Source organism: Hippopotamus amphibius, chromosome 1 (genome assembly GCF_030028045.1).
Source record: "Hippopotamus amphibius kiboko isolate mHipAmp2 chromosome 1, mHipAmp2.hap2, whole genome shotgun sequence".
Taxonomy (NCBI): domain Eukaryota; kingdom Metazoa; phylum Chordata; class Mammalia; order Artiodactyla; family Hippopotamidae; genus Hippopotamus; species Hippopotamus amphibius.
Window position 1 is genome coordinate 197,337,944 of NC_080186.1, and position 12,402 is coordinate 197,350,345.

The 12,402-nt window shown below is 33.5% G+C and overlaps 1 protein-coding gene across 6 annotated transcripts in view; it reads left to right on the forward strand.

Moving 5' to 3' along the window:
- The window catches only part of CHD1 (chromodomain helicase DNA binding protein 1), a 78,888-nt gene that overhangs the window by 37,287 nt on the left and 29,199 nt on the right, over positions 1–12,402 (forward strand). For 5 of the 6 annotated variants that reach the window (XM_057738474.1, XM_057738516.1, XM_057738485.1 and 2 more), the window contains 9 exons: positions 381–569; positions 2,229–2,391; positions 3,230–3,382; positions 5,433–5,504; positions 6,023–6,172; positions 8,339–8,487; positions 8,852–8,948; positions 9,063–9,158; positions 10,847–11,023. In XM_057738474.1, the coding sequence (XP_057594457.1) occupies positions 381–569; positions 2,229–2,391; positions 3,230–3,382; positions 5,433–5,504; positions 6,023–6,172; positions 8,339–8,487; positions 8,852–8,948; positions 9,063–9,158; positions 10,847–11,023 (1,246 nt within the window). The remainder of the gene's footprint in view (positions 1–380; positions 570–2,228; positions 2,392–3,229; positions 3,383–5,432; positions 5,505–6,022; positions 6,173–8,338; positions 8,488–8,851; positions 8,949–9,062; positions 9,159–10,846; positions 11,024–12,402) is intronic. The other variant, XM_057738505.1, reaches the window with a different exon arrangement.

Sequence of the window (12,402 nt, forward strand, 5' to 3'; positions counted from 1 at the left end):
TTCTCTAAATGAGGAAAATCAGACTAAATACGGATAAATAACTTGTCCAAGGTCACATACATATTTTCTTTCAATAGATTCAGAACTAACTTTGAGAAATATTTTAGTCATAATTACTCCCAAAAGGTGAAATATTTTCAAATATTTCATCTTTATTTAACTCAAGGAAAGTCAAAAATTATTTATAAAACAACTTATATTTTACCTCTGTATAAGCATACAATAGATTTCTTGGAAATATAGTTATTAGAAGTGATTGATTAACTTGAGCTAATTTTTTTTCTAAAAATCTGTATTTTGTTTACATATGACTATCCTGATAAATCTCAAATGCAGTTTGACTTCTTTCAGTGATTCTTCCATTTGCTTAAATTTTTAAGGTTTTCTTCCTGGGAGGATTTTGAAGAAGAACATGGCAAAGGCAGAGAGTATGGTTATGCAAGCCTCCACAAGGAGCTTGAGCCGTTTCTGTTACGCAGGGTTAAGAAAGATGTGGAAAAATCTCTACCTGCCAAGGTTGAGCAGATTTTAAGAATGGAAATGAGTGCTTTACAGAAACAGTATTACAAGTAAGCTATAAACAGAGCACATGTTCTGAACATTTAATTGTACATAACCCCTGTCCTCGTCTCATCCAGGTATCCCCCAGCACCAGTTGGGTCTTAGAGCAGTAACAATTCTTGAATTTTATAATAGTTTTATTCTATGGCATATTTGAGGCAGAGAGATTAAATGGCATGTCCAAGATCACAGGTGACATAAGACTAAATAATTCATCTTATACCACATCATCAATTGCTTTTCTCTATTTCATACTATGTTACATTATAGAGGGTTTCTTTTTTAAGTTAGGATTGCCATGATACGATGGCATTATTATGTAATTATGTTAACTGTATAATGTAAAAGCCATAAGAACAAACTTAGAACAAAAATTTAGGCCCCCCCTGCATTTGGAAGAATGTTAATAGATCATATTTTATATAAATTATATATGTTGGATCTGTATAGTAACACTTCAAAGAATCAAAAAAAATCTGTCCTAATATCTATTTAAACATTTAATTGCATAAAATGCACTGGTACATGCATTTGAATTCTTAGAAACATATTTTATGATAAATCTGTAAGTGCCATCCACTTAAAAATACATTTATTGGGGCTTCCTAGGTGCGGGTGGTTAAGAATCTGCCTGCCAATGCAGGGGACATGGGTTCGATTCCTGCTCCAGGAAGATCCCACATGCCGCAGAGCGACTAAGCCCATGCACCGAAACGATTGAGCCCGCGCTTTAGAGCCCGTGACCCACAACTGTTGAGCCCATGTCTTGCAACTAACTGAAGCCCACACACCTAGAGCCCATGCTTTGCAACAAGAGAAGCCACGGCAGTGAGGAGCCCGCGCACCACAACAGAGAGTAGCCCCCACTCATCACAACTAAAGAAAGCCTGCGCACAGCAGTAAAGACCCAAAACAGCCAATTAAAAAAAAACAAAAAACGTTTATTGTATAAATTTTACGTTTTTATTATGAAAAATTTCAAACATATACAAAATAGGATAATATAATAAGCTTCATCACTCAGCTTGGTTTTCAACTTATTGCCAATCTTATTTTATCTCTAGCTACCTCCATTTCCCCTATTTTCTGTCATTTTGAGACAAATCAGATAGAATTGTTTCAAGTCCCTTTAAAGACTATAAAAAGGAAGAAAATAAGAGATGTTAGTCAAGGTAGATCCTGGTGAGAGGAAATGCTATATATAATTTGCAGTAGTAACCACTTAAAATTTTTCTCCAAGTTGCATGTGTATTGTGTAATTGTAATTTAGAGAAGGCAGTGTGGCGAAACCAGATATCCCCATGAGGTGTTAGGTATCTGCGTTAGCTGCCCAATGTAGTGAAATCTGTAGGAAGGTTAAGATAGATAATGCAGTTGACCATTTTAAAAATAAATTTTGGGGGCACAGGATTAATACACTATATTCACTATGTTACGTTAAGTCTTTACTTTGTAAACGCATGGTTCAGATAAGTTATGTCTTCTCATGAGTCTTATGAATGAGGTTCATTAGTCTTGTAAACAAAGTTTGGTCCATTGTATATGCAGTTGAACTTCATAATGGTGCAGTTTTGCTTTGGTACTTGATTGTTGGTTTTTTTTTTTTTTATGGTTTTAGAATTCATCCTAATTGTTCTGTTCATTTTCATAATCATTTTTTTAAACAGATGGATATTAACTAGGAATTACAAAGCCCTCAGCAAAGGTTCCAAGGGCAGTACCTCAGGCTTTTTGAATATTATGATGGAGCTAAAGAAATGTTGTAACCATTGCTACCTCATTAAACCACCAGATAATAATGAATTCTATAATAAACAGGAGGCCTTACAAGTAAGAATTTTAAAATTTTATTACATTGTGGTAAAGCAAAGTTCTAGAAATGTTTATATCAGTTTTAACTGAAAATGGCACAGTGCTTTAATATATTGGTTAGAAGTTCTCTTTGGTTAATGGTATATTTAAATAATGGTGCAGCTTATTTTTTAGTCTTTATAAAAAGATTTTAAGGTTATAATTTATCTAATTAGTCATTTTGATCATTTTTCTAAAAACAGATCTCTCTGACCATGGGCTGTCACACTTTATCCAGCAAAAACCCCTTAGTGTGTTTTTCATTGTGAAAAAAATTCACTAATAGTGGTTGTGCTGAATTTGTGACATGGCAAATGGTAATCTTAAGAAGGGCATCTGGAGCACTTCCGGAAGACAAATGAAGAGTGTGAATAAGGCACAGTTGTAATCTAGTCATAGTAGTGCTTTGAAGTGCTATCAGTGACTGATATATATAAATTAGAATATATTTTCTCACTCTTTCAAAACCTTTGATTACCAAGTTGTTGCTTCTTTCAGTGTGTTGTTTTTCAGCTAAGATTTTTGGAGAAATGGTGTAATAACTAGCAAATAGAGCGGAACAGTGCTTTTTGTTTTTGTCTCCAGAAAATACAGCAAAAACCTAGGTGCAAAATAGCAAGGAAAATTTAGCTTAAATCATAAAGCAAATTGATAAAGGTTCTAGAAAATTTTGAAAACTGAAACTATTTCCAAAATTATGAAAATTTTAAATCTCAGTGTAGAATAATTAAAGAAACAAGTGTTGTGGGGCATTTGTTTCATTTGATGTAGTTCTTTTAACATGTCATAACAGTTGTAATTTATTGTTTCCTTATAGCACTTAATCCGTAGTAGCGGAAAATTAATTCTTCTTGATAAACTGTTAATTCGCCTAAGAGAGCGAGGCAATAGAGTTCTTATTTTTTCTCAAATGGTGCGGATGTTAGATATACTTGCAGAATATTTGAAGTATCGTCAGTTCCCCTTTCAAGTAAGCATTTCATTTTGTCTTTTTTGTTGATTTAAATTTCGTCTAATTCCTGGGCATGTTCTACAAAATTACCTTTGAAATTCTTTTGTAAATGAAGAATAGATTTTATATAAACCATACTCTGTAAGAAAATGGATCTGTTGAAAAAATTTTTGTCATTTTTTTTTTCTTCTTGACTTTACATTTAACAGCAAAGCAATTTTTCTCTTAAGTTTGTATTTCTCTCCTATGTTCAAATCTAAAGGGGCAGCCTTATGTATTAGGCTTTAGTCTTAGGAAGGACAAGAGAGAGCAATCCTTGTGAATGTTATAGGACTGTTGCAGATTCTGAAGATTATGCATAGTTTGCTGAAAAAAACTACATGACTTTAGAGCAGTGGTCCCCAGCCTTTTTGGCACCAGGGACCACTTTCATAAGACAGTTCTTCCACGGACCAGGCCAGGGGTAGTGGGCGGATGGTTTCGGGATGATTCAAGTACATTACATTTATTGTGCACTTTATTTCTGTTATTATTACATTGTAATATGTGATGAAATAATTATACAACTCACCATAATGCTGACAGGAGGCAGGACTCAGGCAGTACTGTGAGCGATGGGGAGCAGCTATAAATACAGATGAAGCTTCACTCGCTGGCCTGCTGCTCACCTCCTGTGCGGCCTGGTTCCTAACAGGCCACAGACCACTACCAGTCCATGGTCCAGGGGATGGGAACCTCTGCTTTAGAGAATATACCAAAGACCAAAATAGGCTCATATTCCATCTATTCAGTATTTATTTTGAAATTCATTCAATATAATTACAGCTAATATGAATGAGGATTTAATGTTAGAGTCAGTCTTAGCACTTGACATCTAATTTATTTAATCCTTAGAGTAATTTTACGAACAGTACCTGGAACATAGCAGACACTCAGCACATACAGCTAATAAATAATGTGTATTTAGTGCAGGCAGTAAAATTGAAGTAGAATTATAATGAAGAACTTCAACACACATAATCCTTGCCCTGTTGGAGTTTATAATCTGACATGGGAGGTAGACATTAAGGAGGTAATTACAAATAAATGTAATGTTTCGACTTTGGTAAGTGCTATGAAGAACAGGTGTTGTTGGGTGATATAAACATGATTGAGATACATGTAGTCATCTGGGGAAAAAGTAGAAAGAATGAAAGTTTTTACTAATTGTAATTTTTAGTGAAAAAGAAACATAATACTTTAAAAACTTTTTTAATTTTGGACATCTCTTGTTTAGCTAATATTTAGTGAACACTCAGTATATGTCAGACACTGCTAAGTGTTACTGTGTTCTCTCACTGAAATCCTCTGTATGTAGGAAGTACTTCTTCCTATGTCCATTTACCGAGGAGGAAACTTACAAGGAGAAAAGGCAAATTATTTGCTCAAGTCACCCATGAATACTCAAGATACTCAAATGTGAGCAGTCCAGGTAGAGCCCATGGTGCCCCAAATCAGTGATTCTCATACTTTAAAACAGAGGGCTTTTGCTGGATCCCTCTCTCACAGTTTCTGATTCAGTAGGTCTGAAATGAGTCTCAATAATTTGTGTTTCTAAATTCTCAGGCAACATTGATGTATAGGTCCACAACCATGTTGGACTCAATCTGTTTTTTAAACTGCGGGCTGTAACCCATTAATGGATCTGGGAATCAGTTTAATGGGTTGTACCAATGTGTTTTTTTTTTTTTTTTTAAGGAAATAGATCATAAAATAATGGTATATCACAGTACATTGTGTCATGAAACTTGCTTTGGGTGTATAGCTGTGTACTCATTCAAATGTAAAATGTATTGCTATAGTGGGTCACAGGTAAAATGATAACCAGTGCTATTATTTACTATTAGTGAAAGCAATTCTAGTTTAAGAGCACAGACTCTGGAGACAGAATGCCTGGGCATTGCTTTCCTACCTATAAGTACCTTCTAGTCTTAGCAAAAGGAATGCATCATTTTTTTACAATAGATTTTAATTCCTTTTTTAAAGTTTTGAATCTGTTACAATGCAGTATTTTAATGTTTTGTTCCAGAGATTAGATGGATCAATAAAAGGGGAGCTGAGGAAACAAGCTCTAGATCATTTTAATGCTGAAGGATCAGAGGTATGGATGTTTAAACTGTACATAAATTGTTTTAGTCACTATTTTAGTCATACTTGTAGTTTTTTTTTTCCAAGTGTTTTAGTCATTATTTTAGTCATACTTGTAGTTTTTTTTTTTTTCAAGTTTTATTGGTGGTAGCCAGTTTTGATTTGCAAGTAAGGTTTTTAAATCAGTATTCTGGGTTAAATCTGAGGAATTTTAGCCCTTCGTATCAATTTTATTATAGTATGGGACAGTTAGATTTGCTTCAAAATAAATTAGCCCACTTTGATTTAGAATTCTTCTTGAATTGTTGTTTATTATTCATATATATATATATATATTTGTATTTTGGAGTCTTGTTGATTGGTTTTGCTAGATGTTTAAATATTTTATTAGTAATTTTTAAAACTAGCTTTCTGTTTTATTGGTGAAATGCTTTTTAAATTCAGAAATTCAGTTGTAAAATTCTCACATTGATTGTTCACAGTCACAGTTTAGAAGAATCTAAAATTGTGCCTATTTATAATTCCTTACAGGATTTCTGCTTTTTGCTTTCCACAAGAGCTGGAGGTTTAGGAATTAACTTAGCCTCAGCTGACACTGTTGTTATATTTGATTCTGATTGGAATCCACAAAATGATCTTCAGGCACAGGCTAGAGCTCATCGAATTGGGCAAAAGAAACAGGTATTTATTATTCTCCTTATTTTACTCTTTTAGAATATTTTTTATGATCAGAGTTTAGAAGTGATTTTGGTTTATCCTTCTGGTAAGATTGCTGGAACAGTCATATTGCTTTTGACCAGATAGGGTACTGAGGAACTCAAAATACCAGAATCACCTGGAAATTCTGACAGAACTGAGAAACCTATGCCTAAATAGGATCATGCACTCTCTTTTGATCATAATTCTGTTTATACCTATAGAATACAGTGTTTCTCATTTGATACATAAACTTTAAAATATCTTCATATATTTATTTTAACTATTGGAAGAGATTTTGCTTATTTAGTACATTACTTCCTTTTTGTTAGCCTGTGTTTTATCCATGTGCCCACAAGATTCTCCATGCAAAAAAGCCATTCTCATAATTTTTGTACAACTGTCTGGGTCAGTTGTAATAGCCCTTGAGAAAAACCATCTGTCATTCTTTTGATGTCTTGGTCCTTGTGTTTTAATTCATTTACCTCCATCTAGAGTAGTGTTTTCAGACTTTTTCAAAGCAGGCGATATGAACAAGTAGCACAAAAAGGCACAGTTTATTTACTTTTTAAATATGCATATTTTCTACTGAAAAATAAATCCATAATATAAAACTAAAAAAATGTTTTACTCAGATAATTCTCATAGAAGAGAGGGAAACTTGAAGTAGGGATAACAACATGCCACAAGTTATAGGCTGTCAAAGATGAGAAAGTGAGGAAATAGGATATTCTCACAGGTGAGCTGGGCCTAATATATATGTGAAGAGACAACATATTCCTGTATTATGAATAAGATGGAGAAAAGTGTTTAATTGCACTGAACAGATACCTCCTGTATTGAACTCCTCAACACATGGCTAGAGTAAACATTCCACTCATACTACTTAAAGACCTTGGCCACCACATTTTCTAATACAGGATAGAAAATAAAGGATACCTTAGGAAAAGAACTGGTAAGATAAGAAACCATAGAAAGCTATGTGGTAGACCTCTGGGATGAATACCTGAATAAGATCACAAAATAATGCAATACAGATTTCTTACCATTGTGTTACAAAATTTTTTAAACATAGGTGTATATATGAAATATATTTTCATTATTAATGAGATAAATTCTCTATTATTTCATTATTGGTGACATACGAGATTCCTGTGCTTCATGTACTTGCTATTTTAGTAGTTGTTGGTTCTAAATCTGACCAGAGGGGTCTAAGATCTCCTTTTAAATATTTGCATGAGCAACTACAAAGTGAGTAGTTGTAGGTTACTAATACAGATGAGTTTTATTGGTGACCCAGTACTGTAACCATTTGGAAATAACTATTGATAAAGATCCAAATAATGCAATATTCAGTTATCTACTGATTTACACAGTAGTTCCAATCCTGAAAAAATTAGTGTGTTGTAACTGTAAAAATGCTTTATGTTTATATTAAAATAGAGTTATACTTTAGACTCAAGATAATTTAAAACAGTTTTTAAGTCATTTGGGAGACTTGAAAGGCAAGGATAATTTTTCATTGTGCCAGAATGTCCAATTTAATAAAGAATGCCTGGTATCCTGGGTCCCTGTTAAGCCCCTCTAATCACTGTGAAAACTAAAAATGTTTCCATAAATTTTCAAAATATTCCTATATGGTGATATTGCTTGATATAGAACCACTGACCTTGAGAAGCAGGGCAATATTACTACACATCAATTTTTGTCTATTTTGGAAAGCTTTATTTTTTTAATGGCACAGCTTCATCATTAACTTGGGAACTGATTTTTGGAATTTTGGATTATATAGAATGGTGAAACAAGGGAACTGGTATAAAATTGTCATAAGTTTATCACCACCACCACCCCCCGCCCACTTTCCCAGCTAAAATATAATTTAAAAATTACTTTCATTCTTTAAAGAAGAAGAAAAAGAAGCAAATAATGTCTATAACCAAAATGTAAGAAGGAAGGACATATTCTCAAAATAATCTTTAAATTGAAGAAACTTAGTTGTATATTTTTAAATTTTCATTTTACCTTTTACTAGTGAAAATTTCATGTCTGATGAACTTCAGTCTTTGTACCAAAGTTTGGGCATTTAATTTAACATTGGCACAATGATTCCTTTTTACTGCACTTTAAGTTTCATCATGTGTATCTTTACAGGTGAACATTTATCGTCTAGTTACAAAGGGATCAGTTGAAGAGGATATTCTTGAAAGGGCCAAAAAGAAGATGGTTTTAGATCATCTTGTGATTCAAAGAATGGACACAACTGGGAAGACAGTGCTACACACAGGTTCTGCCCCCTCAAGGTAGTTACTTTACTTTAGTCCTTTTAGAACCATACTACACTCATTTTTCTGATGTGTTGCATACTGTAAGCAGGTCGTTGAAGTACTGTATTTAGTATTGTTATTTTGTTTTTTAAAGCACTGAGCTAATTTCTAGTCAGTGACATATATTCAGTACATGTTTTCACCACTCTCATTTTGTAATCTTGAGGGAAAACCCTAGACTTCAAGTTCTTTAGTTTTGAAATAAGTATACTAGTAATGCTTCACTTATCTGTGTCATATTAAGTGTTGTAAAGGTGGATATGTCAGTTCATAAAAGTGCTATGTAAATGTTAAATTTGTGACTGTTAGTGTTAAGTATTTTTGCTTTTCCTGATTTTAGTTCTACTCCTTTCAACAAAGAAGAGTTATCAGCTATTTTAAAATTTGGTGCTGAGGAACTTTTTAAGGAGCCCGAGGGAGAAGAACAAGAGCCCCAGGTAAAGACAACAACAAAATATTTGTCTCAAAATGTGTCATTTTTTAAACTATAAATGTAAAGTATTAAAACAATATAAAGTATATTTAGAATAAAGATTTCTTGCTTATTTTAGGAAATGGATATAGATGAAATCTTGAAGAGGGCTGAAACTCATGAAAATGAACCAGGACCTTTAACTGTAGGAGATGAATTACTTTCTCAGTTCAAGGTAGATTTTTCTTTTTTAATTTTTCTTTATAATTATATAAATTGAGAAGTGATTTTTCTTTTTGTTTTTGTCATTTAGTGTTTTATTCATCTTTTCTTTTTTCAAGCAGGACCAGCAAGGTAATCTTAAAAAATATTAAGAACATCTTTGTCTTAAAATTTGCTACGGTGTATAAAAATTTGTCTTTCTTATTCTGACGAACCAGTAGTGACCTGATTTGAAAGGGACCAAGTCATTTATGAACAGTTACATGTTTATGACTGAAGACTTTTAGCTGATTTTTATTGGAGCAGTTTTTGACATTAGATTAATTAAAGCATTATCACAACTAAGAAAACTCAAGTAAATCAGTCAGACAAAGTAAGCAAAGTAAGCAGTAATACTGATAAATACCTCTGGTTAGGTGAGGGCTAAAAAGTTGCAAGGAGTCCTAAAACAAGTCAACCAACCTCATAGAGTAAGGTGTGTGCCAGTTCTTTAGCATAATGAAGTGGTTCCTCTATATCGTAGCCATTTTCCACAAACTGAGGTTTTAAAGGATCAATTAATGTCATTCATTCATTCAACACATATTTATTGCACACCTGCAATGTGCCACACACAGACAAGCTTTGAATAAAAGCTTTTGTAATTTTAATGGATCACTCTGTCTGCAGAGTGGCAGCTGTAGTGGCAGGAATTGAAGCAGGAAGAAAAGTTAGAAGACTATTTCTGTAATTTTGGTGAGAGGTAAAGGTTTCTGAAACTGGCACTCACTCTGTGTATTGTCCAATTAACTTTTTTTTTTTTTTTTTTTTTTTGGAAAGACGACATTGTTATACTGTTTGCTTTTAATTTGATTAATTGGCAATTTGAAAAAAGTCACCGATAAGTTAACTTGAATAAATACAGATTGCTTTTATACCAGTGAGTTGCTACTCATACACAACTGGCTTTAAGGTTATCATCAACATTTAGATAGGATACATGAGAGAATAAGCACTATATTTTCAGCCCCATTCCTTATGTAGCATAAGCATAGTTTTCTTGTCTTTCCTGTTATCTGTAAGCTTTAATGTGCTAAAATTGGCAGTTAGCTTTAATGAGTGCTTTCTGCATATCAGACTCTGCACAGTTCTTTAAACACCGTATGTATTTAATCCTCACAAAAGTTAATGTGCTGTTACTAGCCCCCCTTTTTTAGAGATGAAGAAACTAGGGCTTAGGGAACCTAAATAAATTTATCTATGATCTTAGACCCCCTTTGTGTCTTGTCATTAGCTTTTTTGGTACTTTTTTTATGATCATAAAGATAAGAATATTGGGTTGTTCTACAGCACTTTGTAGTTGTTTGGTAATTTCTGCAGAAGGTGATTTAGCATATTACTCTATAAATTACTTTGTTGTTATTCTGTTAACTTTCTCTAGTTCTATTATAGTAATAATTCTGTTGATCAGCAGGGCAAAAGAAATCCTTCCTGGAAGAGAATTCTTAGAAGTCATTTGGTTTGATCTACTTTGACCTCATGAAGAAATAAACTTAATTTAGCAGTCATATTTGGTTTAAGCTATAGTCATATTCATTATCCTGAGGCTAAGTTATAATGTCTTATTCTGGTATGCTTCTTCCTTCCTGCTAAAAAAGAAAAAGTAATTTAAGGGTGAGTTTTTCTTTAATCTTTTTCTGCTAAAATTCTGGAATTTATCAGGTTGCCAACTTTTCAAATATGGATGAGGATGACATTGAGTTGGAACCTGAAAGAAATTCAAAAAATTGGGAAGAAATCATTCCTGAAGATCAAAGAAGACGATTAGAAGAGGAAGAAAGACAGAAGGAACTTGAAGAAATTTACATGCTCCCCAGAATGAGAAACTGTGCAAAACAGGTGACTTTGACACTTTCTATTGAACACCTATATTTTTCACTGTGAGACTGACACATTTTTTTTTTTAATTGGAGTATTGTTGTTTTACAATTGTGTTAGTTTCTACTGTACAAAGTGGAGTCCCTGTGCTATACAGCAGGTTCTTATTAGCTATCTGTTTTATACATATTAGTGTATATATGTCAGTCTTAATCTCCCAGTTCATCCCATCAGCACCACCCCACCCCCACTTTCGTGTCCGTACGTTTGTTCTCTACATCTGTGTCTCTATTTCTGCCTTGCAGACTGGTTCATCTGTATCATTTTTCTAGATTCCACATATATGCGTTAATATACGATATTTGTTTTTCTCTTTCTGACTGACTTTGACAATTTCTAGGTCCATCCATGTCTCTACAAATGACCCAATTTCATTCCTTTTTTATCGCTGAGTAATATTCCATTGTATATATGTACTACATCTTCTTTATCCGTTCATCTGTCCATGGACATTTAGGTTGCTTCCATGACCTGGCTGTTGTAAATAGTGCTTCAGTGAACATTGGCTGCACGTATCTTTTTGAATTATGGTTTTCTCTGGGTATATTGCCCAGTAGTGGGATTGCTGAGTCATATGGTAATTCTGTTTTTAGTTTCTTACGGCATCTCCATACTGTTCTCCACAGTAGCTGTACCAATTTACATTCCCACCAATAGTGCAAGAGGGTTCCCTTTTCTCCACACCCTCTCCAGTATTTATTGTTTGTAGATTTTCTGATGATGCCCATCCTAACCAGTATGACACAATACCTCATTGTAGTTTTGATTTGCATTTCTCTAATAATTAGTGATGTTGAGCAGCTTTTCATGTTCCTCTTTGCCATCTGTATGTCTTCTTTGGAGAAATGTCTATTTAGGTCTTCCACTCATTTTTTGATTGGCTTGTTTTTTTTATATTGAACTGCATGAGCTGTTTATAATATTTTGGAGATTAATCCTTTGTCCATTGATTCATTTGCAAATATTTTCTCCTATCCTGAGGGTTGTCTTTTCATCTTGTTTATAGTTTCCTTTGCTGTGCAAAAGCTTTTAAGCTTCATTAGGTCCCAGTTGTTTATTTTGTTTTTATTTCCATTGCTCTAGGAGGTGGGTCAAAAAAGATCTTGCTGCGATTTATGTCAAAGAGTGTTCTTTTTATGTTTTCCTCTAAGAGTTTTATAGTGTGCAATCTTACATTTAGATCTTTAATCCATTTTGAGTTCATTTTTGTGTGTGGTGTTAGGAGTGTTCTAATTTCATTCTTTTACATGTAGTTGTCCAGTTTTCCCAGCACCACTTATTGAAGAGGCTCCATTGTATATCCTTGCCTCCTTTGCCATAGATTAGCTGACCGTAGGTGT